At 37.5% G+C, this 14,459-nt stretch overlaps 1 protein-coding gene across 2 annotated transcripts in view; it reads right to left on the bottom strand.

Annotated features, from left to right (window-relative positions):
* HYDIN (HYDIN axonemal central pair apparatus protein) overlaps positions 1–14,459 on the bottom strand; it is a 354,255-nt gene that overhangs the window by 251,135 nt on the left and 88,661 nt on the right. For both annotated transcript variants that reach the window (XM_060129934.1, XM_060129933.1), the window contains exon 10: positions 3,260–3,378. In XM_060129934.1, the coding sequence (XP_059985917.1) occupies positions 3,260–3,378 (119 nt within the window). The remainder of the gene's footprint in view (positions 1–3,259; positions 3,379–14,459) is intronic.

Raw genomic sequence — 14,459 nt, 5'->3', positions numbered from 1 at the left:
TTTCATTCTTCTCCCCCAACTACTTATGTATACGGAATCCAGCAAATTGTTTGACAATACAGTTCTGACACCTTGTGATTACTAGTAATGCCCTTACCCTTGCAGTTCAACTCCTTGGAGTGGGGAAAATTTATGGTAGAACTTCACCTCTCATTTGTTTTCCTTCAAATTACACTGGGGAATAGCATACTCTTGGGGGTTAGTCTTCATGTATCTGCTAAGCTCAGCAATGACTAACAGCAATAGCTAGTTACTCAAATTTGTTTCAAGTAGGTAATGTAATAAATTGAAAGAGAGATGCAATGAGGCATCAGCATTAAATACGCAGAGAGTGCAAAATATTCCCCTAAGAAGCACCTTACCATGTCCTTCTCTGCCACTGCACAGCTCTCAAAACTGTCCAGTCTGATGCAGCACCTCATTTAACACTTACTTAGCTGGCTGTGGTTTGCTTCACTGTTCAATTATGGGAGGGTGGGAAGTGATGGTCTCAAGGACACTTCTGTTAAAATTTGTAAGAAATTACTATTACATTCAGAGAAACCCTATCCATTTTGTAACAGGGAAGAGCAAAATCTGACTCCATGTTGGATCTGTTTCTTTTATTTAACCTTTCCTTTTCATTGCTTTTGTTATTATAATCATACATAATGGCTTGCCTCAGGGCACCCTGCCCCTCTGCCTGAATGTTAAACTAAAGTGCCTTTGTTCAGCTCACAGGGAGACAATCTGACCCTTCCCACCTGTGAATGGCTGCAGAAAAGAGGAAATTAACACATCCCCTCCCTGATGCTGGCCAAGCCCAACCAGAGATATTTTGCAAAACTAATGGCCTTTTTACTTTACTTCCTCACCTCCTCCCCTTTTCTGCCCTATAAAAGAAACTGGCATCCAGACCCCAATAAGATGTTTTTTGCAGACACTAGTCTGCCATCTTCTCGGTCTATCGGCTTTCTGAATAAAGTCACTATTCCTTGCCTCAACGCCTTGTCTCCCAATTTATTGCCTTGTTGTGTAGCCAGCAGAGCGAGCTTGGACTCGATGACAATTCTGCATCAGAACTAAAGGTTCTTTTCCAATGTGGCATCCATAAGACACAGTCTGTAAGGTGTGAGGGAAATTTGCACTGAATAAAGTACAGGCAGAGTATCAATTTAATAAGAACAATTTAATTTAATAAGAACTCTTATACCTTTTTTTCCCTCCCTAAGTGACCATTTTTTTCAGAATGCAATACAGGACAATGCAACATAGTAGCTGTGCCACTTTTCACTTTATGTTAGTCATGTGAGTGATTACTTCATTTAAGTTATGCTCTTCCGTATATTCCATCTCATCTTATGTATATTCCATGACATTAACATCTCTATTTACCTTTCAAATCATCCCATTTGGCCCATCATTAAGTCTAATGAATGTGAGGACAAATGACACTGCAGGAAGCTCTCAACATCAATTGGGCACTTACCTCCCATGCTTAGGCTGAGCTGAATTGGTTGTAAACCAGATTTGCCCATAATGAGAGCCCAAGGGATTGAAAAGCCAGCAAAGGGCTTTCTCCTCCCACACAATGTAGGGCCCTAGTACCCTGGGGCTCACTAACATTTATAGGCTGTGTGACCTTGCCAAGTTACTTAACAAATGTGGCAGAGTCAGGTTGGCCATTCACTGAACCCATATCCTCTTCTTCCTGTGCCTATAGCTAGACTACATTTCCCAGCCAGCCTTGCAGTTACAGACCCTAACAGGATATGAACAAAAGTGATACATGCCACCTCCATTACTACCTCCTATAAAAACCTCTCATGTGGGGCTTCCCTGGTGGTGCAGTGGTTGGGAGTCCGCCTGCCAATGCGGGGGATGTGGGTTCCTGCCCCAGTCCGGGGGGGATCCCGCATGCCGCGGGGCGGCTGGGCCTGTGGGCTATGGCCGCTGGGCCTGCGCGTCCAGAGCCTGTGCTCCACAGCAGGAGAGGCCGCAGCGGTGAGAGGCCCGTGTACCGCAAAAAAAACCAAAACAAAACCTCTCATGTGCATCCCTCCATGCCTTTCTCCTACTGCCAGTGTGATACATGTGAGACTACAATCTTGCAACTCAGATGACAGGGGTTGGAGCGCCATGAGATAGAATGAGGCTGAGTTCTTGATCCTCTGCGGTAGGAGAGCCATCTGCTGATGACCAAGCTTGTCTGGGACTTTATGTTAGGAACAAAATAGATATATTATTGTATTTATTTGTTACAGTATGTAGGGTTACCTTAACTAGTAAAACTTCTCTAAGCCCCAGCTTCCTCAGCTATAAAATGGGGATAGTCGTTGTGCCTTCTTCATAGGGTTTTTGTGAGGACCAAGTGAACTAATGCATATGTGCTCAACATACATGAAGGGTGAGGATGTTGACTGAATTAACCACTATGTGCCTCATACTTCTCATGTGTAAAAACAGGTACAGTAAAACCCACCACTCATAGTTCTGTAAGAGTTAGAAATCACACACACATACGTAGGCATGCACACATAATAAGGCATGGAACTTGACACCTATTTGTCACTCATTAAATAAATGCTTTTATTGTTACCTCTATAGAAATATAAACACTTACAATTTAGGAATCTTTCTACAATAAACTTTCAATGGTTATAGTTTGATACAGTGTAAACAAGTGTCCTGGATATGAATTTAGTGATGAAGTGACACTGAAGTAACTTTGATCCTCACGAACCCATGGGTACATCATGTAAAAAATCATTTTCTATTTAACTGGAAAGACAAAGCAGGGAGATCTCTTCCAGAAATCAGGACAACTGATTTTTAAATCAGAGAAAATTAATTAAAATTTTAAATTAGAGAAACTTCTGAAGTGTGAAAACAGCTACCCTCATTAGGACATTCTGGAAAATGTAAAAGGTTCTCTATCCTCTGATCTGTAGGATTTATGTTGTCAGAGATCAAGCATTAAATAGATGGGGAGACGTATTTATAGTGCCCCCCTTTGCAATTTACAAAATGATGATGATAAAACCAATTAACTTATGACTTTGATGCTTTTTATAAAGCTAGAGAGGCTGAAAAGGATGGAAAAAGTTGCTTCCCTCAACAAGGCTGGGAGGGAGGAGGAGGAGTTCGATTGTTTGGGGTCTGAATAGGTATGAGTAATGGAAAAAAAGTGATGTCACAAATTTTCTATCAATAAAAACACACACATAAAACAAAAAAAGCCAAGTACTTTTGAGTCTCAATGCACAATTCTAGTGCTTACCTCATAACAATGTACAGATCCAACAAAAACCTTTCCAATATCCAGCAACTCAAAGTTGAAGTGGATCTTTGGTCCCATTCCTTCCCCTTTGATTCGCAGGGGCAGACGGATCTCTCGGCCTGTAAAAACAATTCAGACTTTATTACCCTCAGTGATGCTTTATTACCCCAGATTACCCATAACCTCTTATTAATGTAAGCAGTCAAGATTATTGCAACAACTCCCTACAATGGACTGAGGGAGTGTAATTTAACCAATGCTGAAGATTTAGCTTATCTTTAAGAAATAAGAATACTGGTTAGTTTCTTAACTTTAGGGAAAAGCTTATATTGCAATCTAGGCTGACATTTTAGCAGAAAAAAACAATTTAAAAAATTTAACCCAATCTTAACTGTATCCTTAAGTTTTTTATAAAGGAAAATAATTTCTCTAAATCAGAGAAGAATGACATAAGATGAGCGCTGCCACGGGGCTCCAAGAGGCCTTGTTCACACTGATCTTCCCTAGATTTAGGAAAAGCCAGGGCATTAAGGGATCTGAGTCTAGGAGTCTTACCTGACCCTCACTTTGCAGCTTCTTTCATACAGAGGAAATGGAATCCACTAAACAGTATCCTTTACTACACAGCCACAACGCACCCAGGGTCAATACAGAGCACGAGCCTTTAAAGTACTGACTGCTTTTGTTTCCCTTTTAAAATGGGGTATGTATCTGCATCTGATAATATGTGATCATTATAAAAATATTAAAAGGAAAGTAGAAATTTTATCATAATTCCACCACCCAAAGATAACTACTGTTAGCATTTTGGTGCCAATCCTTCCACATTTAATCATATTTAAGAATTGTTAATGTAAATGAGAGCATCTGCTATAAATTATATTTAGCCTGCTTTTTTTCACTTAACAATACATCTGGAACATTTTTACGTATCATCACCTAAAGATGTAGTAAATATTTTTAACCAGTCCTTCTTATTGGATATTTAAGTGGCTTCCAAATTTTCATTACAACAAATTACAATGTAATTAATATCCTTTAGTACATTTATGATCAATTTTCCTATGTTTTCTTTAAGCACTTTGAAGATACCATTCTATTGTTTCTTGTCTTTCACCATTTCTGTTGAGAGCTTAGTTTAGTCTTATTGCTCATTTGAGATAATACATCTTTTCCTCTGACTGCATTAAGATTTTCCTTTTGTCTTTGTTTTTCAGCAGTTTTACTATAATGTTCCCAAGTGTGGTTTGCATTTATCCTTCTTAGGGTTTATTGAACTTTTTGAATCTGTGGATGAATGTATTTCATCAAATTTGGAATTTTTTTTAGTCATTATCTCTTCAAATATTGCTTATGCTCAATTTTCCCATTTCTATATATATATATATATATATATATATATATATAGTGTATATATATACACACACACATGTATATGAGCTTTTTACCACATTCCACTCAGTTCTTATGTTCTTTCCTGCATTTTGTCCCTATATGCTTTAGTGTGGCTATTTTCTTTGATTTATCTTATTTCCAGTTTACAAATTCTACCTCTAGGCATACCTAACAGGCTATTAAATTCATCTACTGAGTTCTTAATTTGTCATCATAACTTTTCCATGCTAGACTTCCTATTGGATTTTTTTGTAGTTTCCAGGTCTCTGCTCAATATTATCTTTAGTAAGAACATTTAAAAAAATCTGTGTCTGGAAATTCTATCACCTGGCTCTCTATGGGTTTGCTCCTATTGTTTATCTTGGTGTTCTATCAGACTGTGCTACCTCCTCATATACTTGGTTATTTCTGATTGAGTGCTGATCAGTGTATATAAAAAACTGTAGATTTAATTTGAAACACTAAGATGTTATCTTCTTCCAGGTTCTGCCTGGTGACTAGGGGATATTAGTGATCCCAGATAACCTAATCTAACCATTGAAGATTCTGTGACGGAATTAAGCCCTGCAGCAAATCACTGGAGTGACTATTTTCTCAATTCTCCCAAGAAGGGTGTGTAGCTAGTACTATCCTACATATAGAAGAGAAGTTAATTCCTCATATATAAGAGATACCTTAGAACATTAGGGATTAAATACTCTTGGAACCCCAGCGGAGAACAGTCTTAATCAAATCTATGCTTGAAAAATGATCCAAAGCTGAGCTCTAGTTCTTATAAGGACTTACTTCTAGTCTTATTTCTAGTCCCCACTTTACTGGGTCCCACCCTCAAGCATGGGGGATTTCTAGGGCCCTTTCTCCTTGGGCATCCCATGAACTTCTATGTTTTCTGCCTTAACTCTGCTTAATTTTTCAGTCTCTGCAGTATCTCCCAAAAAGTCAGTGTCACTAAGGATAAAGAAGCCCCCCAAATCTGATTGTTTTGGTTTCTTTCTTCTCCTGCATCTTGGCCCCCAAATCCTTCACTGTCCTGGAAGCTCTCTTTTGCTTTCTAACAAGTTTAAAAAATATATTTTGTCTCGTTCTTTTATTCTTTTAGTTGCTCTGTGTGTGTGTGTGTGTGTGTGTGTGTGTGTGTGTGTGTGTATGAGAGAGAGAGAGAGAGAGAGAGAGAGAGAGAGAGAGAGAGAGAGAGAGAGAGAAAGGGAGTTAAATTACCCAGCCCACCACTATAGGAAGTAGAATGCCAGAACAAAAGGATACACATTTGACAGTTTGACAGCTATGGCCATATTGTCTTCTAGAATGGTTGTAGTAATTTACACAAAAACATCAACAGTTTTAATGGTTTCTGTCTTTCCATGTTCTCCCTCAAAAATCAATACTCGAGGGGCTTCCCTGGTGGCACAGTGGTTGAGGGTCCGCCTGCCGATGCAGGGGACACGGGTTTGTGCCCCAGTCTGGGAAGATCCCACGTGCCGTGGAGCGGCTGGGCCCATGAGCCATGGCCGCTGAGCCTGCGCGTCCGGAGCCTGTGCTCCACAACGGGAGAGGCCACAACAGTGAGAGAGGCCCGTGTACCACAACAAAACAAAACAAAACAAAAAATCAATACGAAAATATTTGATAATTTAATAGGTTTTCCTTAAATTTGCACCACTAAAATTTCAAGTTATTTAGGGAAAAATTATGTATTTGCTCTGTGTGTAACATTTTGAACATTCAAAATTATTTTGATGCTCTGTTAGATGTAATTTTCAGTATTAGAGCAAATACACTTTGAACAACCAAGTGATATTATTGGTTGTTATTAATAATATTAATTTATTATCATCATAATAATGCCTTGTGACATTTTATGTTCCACTGTCTTCTATTGCTATTCAGCGTCTGTATCTTTAATGCTTCCTCTCCATGACTGTCCTTTTAAAGACAAGAATACTTGTCTCTGGGTCCCCTCTAGTGCTTGGCAACACAGTGGTCATTAGGCAAGTATTGCTTTGATTACAAGAAACAAGAGCAATCCTAGCAATATCTGGAAACAGCTCATTTATTCAAAGGGTTCTCCCAATCCATGTGATCCCTGGGAAAGAAGTTCCTCTAAAGATCAGTGTTGGTTTGACAACACTCTAGAGCATCAGTAAAATTCTCAGAGAGCCCAAACCTTATCACCCTACTCCATTATTTTAGAGTTTTAATCTTCAAACCTGTTTTGAAGGCAATGATTTGTACTCCTTGGTCAAGAGAAAAGTATTCTGACAGAGATCCAACTTTCAGAACGGCAAAGGAAGAGAACTGCAAATACATTGTGGAATAAACTGCAAGACTATTTATAACTGTCAGGCTTAAAGCTTTCCCAATCTGTTATCTTGACTGCCTTCCTTAATAAAAAAAAAAAAAGAGAGAAAAGGAGATGTGTTGTACAAAAGCAGTGAGCCAATGTTTCTTTGGGAATTATTAATTACTTCAAAGGAGACTTTCTTATTTGTAGCTAGCCATTTCCCTAACCCAGGACAGAATAGGAGTAAAGTAATACCCAGGCTTGTGTTTGTAAGAGTTAGTCTAAATTTTAGTGTTACATTACAAATGCTATGTTTCCACAAGATTTTTGAAGCAGGGATTTTGGCAAAAGGCAGCAAGATGGACAAGCTTGAAAGAACTAGTAAGCTCTAAGGTCAGATTCCTTATTAGAAAAGCAAAATATTAAAATGTTTTTAAAATAGGGAAGCTTCTCATCTATGATTACAGTGTCCTGGTTTCACACATGAGAAGCAGGGAGATGTACTATAGAACCCCTTTCACAGCCCTAAAATCTGTGAATGCAATAGATCATATTGCATTAAATACCATAAAATGTAACCACGGGCTTTCAAAAACTTGCCATCTAAGATATATATATTAGATGTTCAATATGATACTTGAGCTCCATTCCTGTGCAGTAAGACAAGAAAAAGGGGGGGGGATGTATAAATAGGAAGAACAAATGGTCATAATTCACAGATTTTATGACTACCTACCTGAAAAATCCTAAAGAACCTATAAATACTTTTTAAAATTAATAAGATAAAGAATGATGGTTACCAAATCAAATACAAAAGTCAACTGCATTTCTATACACAGCAAGAGTCAAAAAATTAATTTTCAAGATATTAATTTTACAATAGCAACAAAAATATAAAGTACCTAGAAATAAATCTAACAAAATATACTTAAGACTTTCAAGGAACAAACTGTAAAACTTTACTGAAAGATATTAGGAAAGATCTAAATAAATGGAGAACTAGGTTATGTTCTTGAAATGGGAGACTCAATATTATAAAACTGTCAATTTTCCTCAAACTGATCTATATAATTTTAATGCTCTACTAAACAAAATGCCAGCAGGTAAAATTTGGAGGAATTTGATGGTTCATTATAAAATTTAAGTGTAAAATCAAAGGGCCAGTAACAACCAAGACGTTACTAAAGAAAAATAAACTGAGGGGACTTGCCCTTTCATATATTAAAGTCTGTTGTAAATCTATTGTAATTATGATAGTGTGGTCTTGGGGCAGAAAGTGCAAAATGACTAAGGAAACAGAATACAGAACTCAGAATAAATGCACACATATGCAGATTTGACTTACGACAGAGCAGGTGTAGAAAATCAGTACAGAAAGGTGGACCACACAGTATAAAGAGCTAAAACAACTGGGCACCCACATAGGATCTGTGGTAGGCTGAATAATGGCCCCCCAAAATATCCACGTCCTAATTCCTGTAACCTATAAGTATTATTTCATATGGCAAAAAAGGTGAATATTATATGACAAAAGATGTGATTAAGTTAAGAATTTTTAGTTGGGGATATTATGCTGGATTATCTTGACTACCGTAGCTTAGAAGTTGTCTTGAAATCAGGTCATAGTAGTCTTCCAATTTTGTTCTTCTATTCCAAAGTTGTTTGGATTATTCTAAATTCTTTGCATTTCCATATGAATTTTAGAATGAGCTTGTCAATTTCTACCAAGAAAAAGCTGTTTGGATTTTTATTGGAATTGCATTGAATCTAAAGATGAATTTTGGGGAGAAATGACATCTTAATATTTAATTTACCCACCTATTAACAAGGTACAGTTCTCCATTTATTTCGGTTTTTAATTTCTCTCAGCAATGTGTTTTTTTTTTTCTTTTTTTTTTTTTCAATACACGGGCCTCTCACTGTTGTGGCCTCTCCCGTTGCGGAGCACAGGCTCCGGACGCGCAGGCTCAGCGGCCATGGCTCACGGGCCCAGCCGCTCCGCGGCACGTGGGATCTTCCCGGACTGGGGCACGAACCCGTGTCCCCTGCATCGGCAGGCAGACTCTCAACCACTGTGCCACCAGGAAAGCCCTCTCAGCAATGTTTTATAGTTTTCAGTGTACAGGTCTTCCACAACTTTTGTCAAATTTATCTTTAAGTAGTTCACATTTCTTAATGCTATTGTATTATAAGTAATATTGCTTTTTAAAAATTCAATTTCCATTGTTCATTGTCTAGAAACATAATTGATTTCTCTCTATATAAATCTTGTATCCTGAAACCTTGTTACACACTTAATTTTCAGTCCTTGTCAAAATATTCTTTAGCACTATCTCCACAGATTTTAATTCAAAAAACATAGGTGAAACCCAAGAACCTACATTTTTAATGAGCAGCCAGAGTGACTCTATGCAGATTCTCTAAGGATATTACCTCAAGAAAGATATGAACATTGTTAACTATATTAACTTCTGACAACAGGGCAGGGTAAGCTGACTCAGCACATCCTTCCACTTCAAATACAAAAAAAATTATTAAAAGTATGACAAACATATAGTTTTAATACTTATCCAAGCCCAAAAGAAAGAAAGGAAAACGCCAGGTACTAGAAATAAAAAGGGAACTCAGAGATTTTTAAAGTACATACAGCCTTATGGTCTAATGGCTTCAGTTTAAACACCCTCATAGAAACAGGGCATATGGCTTTGTTCCTATCTGGGAATGAGGAACTGAACTTCGATCCCTGCATAAATTTAGGACCTTGGAAAGGATGCCTCTTTCTAAAAAGGAAACTAGAAAAATTCTACCTATTGGTCTAAGGGAGCAGTGACGAAGCTTGTCCTCTACCTTGCAATCTGAATAGGGGGAAAAGGCCCCTATGAGAAATCCAAGTCCCATGTATAGGTATGGGATCAAAATTTATATTATATTATAGGTGAAAGAATCAGAAGCTGTGAAAATAAAAGTTGTAAAGTCTTGAAGAAATAAAAAATTGTTCTGAAGGAACACCTCCATGATCCAGTACCCATACTGTCTTAGTCTGTTTGGGTTGCTGTAATAAAATACCACAGACTGGGTGGCTTAAACAACAAACATTTATTTCTCACAGTTCTGGAGGCCGGGAAGTCCAAGATCAAGGTGCTGGCAGATCCAATGTCTGGTGAGAGCCCTCTTCCTGCTTCACAGATGCTGTCTTCTCACTCACATGGAAGAATGGGCAATGGAGCTTTCCGGGGTCTCTTTTATAAAGGGCACTAACCACATTCATGAACACTCTGCCCTCTACCTAATCACCTCCAAAGTTCCCACCTCCAAATACCATCACATTGAGTATTATGTTTCAAAATATGAATTTTGGGGCAAGGGGGCAGGGCCACAAACATTCATTCCATAGCACATGCTAAAGATGAGCTAACAACACAAACATTTCAGGCCATCTGAAGAATCAACATGAGGAAAATCAGTGGTTACCGAAAACATGCAAATTAGTACCCCAAGAGCTTGAGATAATAGAATAGTCTTAAATAAACTCTAACATAGCATTCTCAAAATCTTTAAAGAGGTAAATGAAGAAAGAGAAACCATTTGAAGGAGACAAAAATGAAAGTATTAAAACCAAACAGAATTTCTAAAACTGAAAAATCAAGTTGATGAAATAAAAACTGAATAGATAAATATACCAGAGTAGAAATAGCTGAAGAATTAGTCAACTAGAAGAAAGATCTTGGAAAAAAAACCCAGAATGTATCATACAGAGATGAAGAAATCAAAAATATATTAGGAGAAGTTAAAAGACTCTGCAATTCCATGGGAAAGACATATATCTAAAAGAATTTACAGAAGGAAAAAATTGAGATAATGAGATGAAAATAACACTGAAGAGATAATTGCTGAGAATTTTCCAGAATTGATTAAAGGTTCTTAAATTAAAGAAGCATATCAAGTAGGATAAAGGCAAATCCATCTCAGTGAAACTGTAGAACATCAAAGCATAAAGTAATTCTTAATATCAATCTGACAGAAAGACAGATAACCTAAAGAAATTAAAATTAGACTGCAGTAGATTTCTCATCTCAACAATTCAGTCCATTGTTCACGCTATGAGGAAGCAAGCAGCCACATGGAGAGGCCACTGATAGGTTCCAGCAAACAGAACCTGCTGAGGTCCCTGCCAACAGCCAGGATCAAATGCCAGATATATAGATGGATGAGCTATAAAATGAAATCAGCTTCTACCTTCAAGCGTGTCCAGCTGTCTTCATGTGGAGCAAAGAGAGCTGTCCTTGCTGAATCCTGAATCACAGATCTGTGCAAAATAAGTGATTGCTCGTTGTTTGAAGCCACTAAATTTAGGATGGTTTGTTATGCATCAAAAGATAAACAGAACAAAGTGACTTAAGCAAGTTAGGGTTTTTATTTTGCTCACATAGGACACTGGGAAATAAGGATTTGGGGGACGGTAGGATTTAGGGGATTAGGACATGCTGCTGCTGCTGCTGCTGCTGATGGTTGAAAAGAAAAATAAATATTGATTTGATGGCTACTTTCTCTTCATGTTCATAAACCATACATACAACTGTATTTACTAGAGGTTTTAATGTTTTAATATATGGTGGAGCTAGTCCTCCCACAGTATTCTTGTTGAATTTTCTAGGCAACCCTACTTTCATTTATTTCTTCCATAAGAATTTTAGAATCCACCCAATTAAAAAAAACAACCTTACTGATATTACCATTGGGATCACATTGCATTTACAGGGAGAATTGACCTATTTATAATGTTGATTTTCCTGACTAAAAACATGGGCGTTTCTATTTGTTCAAGTTTTCCTAAATTTGGGTATGTATAAAAGACATTGGTATATTATTCCCTGTATTTTTCTTTATGTTTGAAATATTTGATAACTGAAAATGCAATTTAAAGTAAATATAATCTAAAGTAGTTGATCCAGAAAATAATTTCTCATTCATAGGACTAACATACTTTATATTATTATCAGGTTGCAATCTGATGAGTTTTGAGAAAGACAGCTTATAAATATGTAGAGTATTACTCACTTATTACTCTGAAAATCCAAAAATGTTTTTAATGATTGGGGTGATTTAGCTTTTCCTTTCCTAAATCTCCATTCTTTAGTTTAATTAGGATTAAACTCAAAAGCCTCAAATTGTGCTAAAAACTCAGATGTTTCTCTTATGATGCACAGAATGAAAATGGACAATAAGGTTCATATTAATTGGGTCTTTAAAGGAAGTGGGTATGTCTGGAGTCATTTCCAACATGCTGCTTTTCTGCATTTGACTCTGAAGCACCCATTAACGAGGTTATCTAGCAATATATTTCACAATTGAAATCAGAAAGTGTTACTTCCTTTGAAGTTCCCATATGGTGATCCAAACCAAATATGTGTAGTTTCCCTTTGAGTTTTATTTTTTTTTAAAGGCAATCTTCATGATTAAATCAGGTATTTACACATTCCATTGTTAAGTCAAGATACATGAAAGATCAGTTTTGAGACCTAGATCAAACTATCAGCAAGTCTTTATAAATATCTAACATACAGGTTTAACTACTTCTAAGGAAATATGAAAATTTTAAATGAAGAAAAAAATTCAGTTTCAGACTAACTGAAAAGATTTTAATGATGTTGTATTTGCCATATTCATGTCTGAGCAGATCACTCCCCTGCTTAGAGCCCTTCAGTGATTCCTTACTCACTCTGGGTGAAGTCTGAGGTTCTTAGTCGGGCAGACAAGGGCAGCCCTCCAAGAACTGGTTCCCACCTACTACACCAGCCTCCAGCTTCATTTCCTGCCCCCGCCTGCCCCCTCCCAAGTTTCTCTGTCTCTCTCTATTTCACACCCCAGGAACTTGCAGTTATTTGTCATTTCATGCTCATGGTATATTTTTACATAGTGTTTCTCTATGTATTTTCACAAGTGTTTCCCTGCTTCTTGTGCCCAGCCCCTCCTTTTTTTCACTTGACTAACATATATTTCAAGACTAAGCTGTGTGTCCTGTATTCTTTACAACTATTATCATTCATTCACTGTATGGCATTACGTAACTGTTGATTTATGTGTCAGTTTCCCCCCACTCAATTCTATGCCTTTCTGAGGGCAATTCTATGCCTTTCTGTGCATCTCTGTACTCATGGTGACTAGATATAAAAGCTTTCAAAAGAAGAAAAGGTTGTAGTTGGAAATGTGGGTTAAATTTCATGCATCCTGAGCGGCCTCCCCAAAACCAATGACACTGGCCTTCCCTGCTACTTCCTGTCTCTGAACATACATTCACACAATGGAACACTATACAACAATGAAAATGAAATGCAACTAGAGCTACAAGCAACAACGTGGATGAGACATGCAGATTGATTCCAATTATGTACATTCCAAAGGCAGGCAGTACTAAATTGTAATGTTTAGTTATACACACATGGGAGTATAAGCTATAAATGAAAGCAAGGAAATAATAATCATGAAGGATAGAATGGTGATTATCTCAGGGAGAGGTTGGGGTGAAGGGAGTGTGATTGGGAAGGAATACACAGGGGGGCTTATTGAGGCTGGAATTATTCTATTATTGATCTTGGTGGCAATTACATAATGTCTGTCTATAATTATTTGTTATACTATACATGTGTGTGTATTAGTTCCCCATTGCTGCTAGAACAAATTACCACAAACGTAGTGGCTTAACATACAAACTTACTATCTTAAAAGTTCTAGAGGTCCAAATCCAAAATGGGTCTCACTGGGCTAAAATCAAGGTGTTGGCAGGGCTGCGGTCCTTTCTGGATGGTCTAGGAGAAAATCCATTTTCTTGCCTTTTCCTTTCCTAGAGGCTGCTTGAATTCTTTGGCCCTCTAGCTTCAAAGCCAGAAATGGCTGGTAGAGTCTTTCTCATAGGGCATCATTCCGACACTGAGACTGATCCTTCTGCCTCCCTCTTGAACATTTAAGGACCCTTGTGATTATTATTGAGCCACCCAGGACATTGTCCTTATCTTAAGGTAAGCTCATTAGTAACCTAAATTCCATTTTCTGCCCTAATTCCCCTTTGCCATGCAATGTAACATATACACAGTAACATATCCACAGATGCTGGGGACATGGACATCTTGGGGAGGCCATTACTCTGCCTACCACAGCACACGTTATGTACATTTCTGAATCTGTGTTCTATTTCTCAGTGACAAAAGGTGAGAAGTCAAATTGTGGTATGTAAACACAAAGAATTCCTATAGAACCATGAAAAAGAATGGCCCCTTTTTATTTAGCGTTATGGAATAATCTCTAAGAAATATTTAAAAAGCAGTGTTATAACTACTGTGTAAAGTATGCTGTCATTTATGTAAAATGGTATGAGGAAAAGCATATCTATATGTATTTGCTTTTATATGCTCAAAGCATATAGGAAAACAAAAGCAAAGCAAAACAAAACGAGGGAAGGAGCTTTTCTATTTGCCTAAGAAGTATTTCTTAGTGGCCTAAAACCAGGAGGTTTTCCCAACCTTTGAA

This window comes from Lagenorhynchus albirostris, chromosome 19 (genome assembly GCF_949774975.1).
Source record: "Lagenorhynchus albirostris chromosome 19, mLagAlb1.1, whole genome shotgun sequence".
In the NCBI taxonomy this organism is placed as follows: domain Eukaryota; kingdom Metazoa; phylum Chordata; class Mammalia; order Artiodactyla; family Delphinidae; genus Lagenorhynchus; species Lagenorhynchus albirostris.
This window is presented reverse-complemented; position numbering and strand designations above follow the sequence as displayed.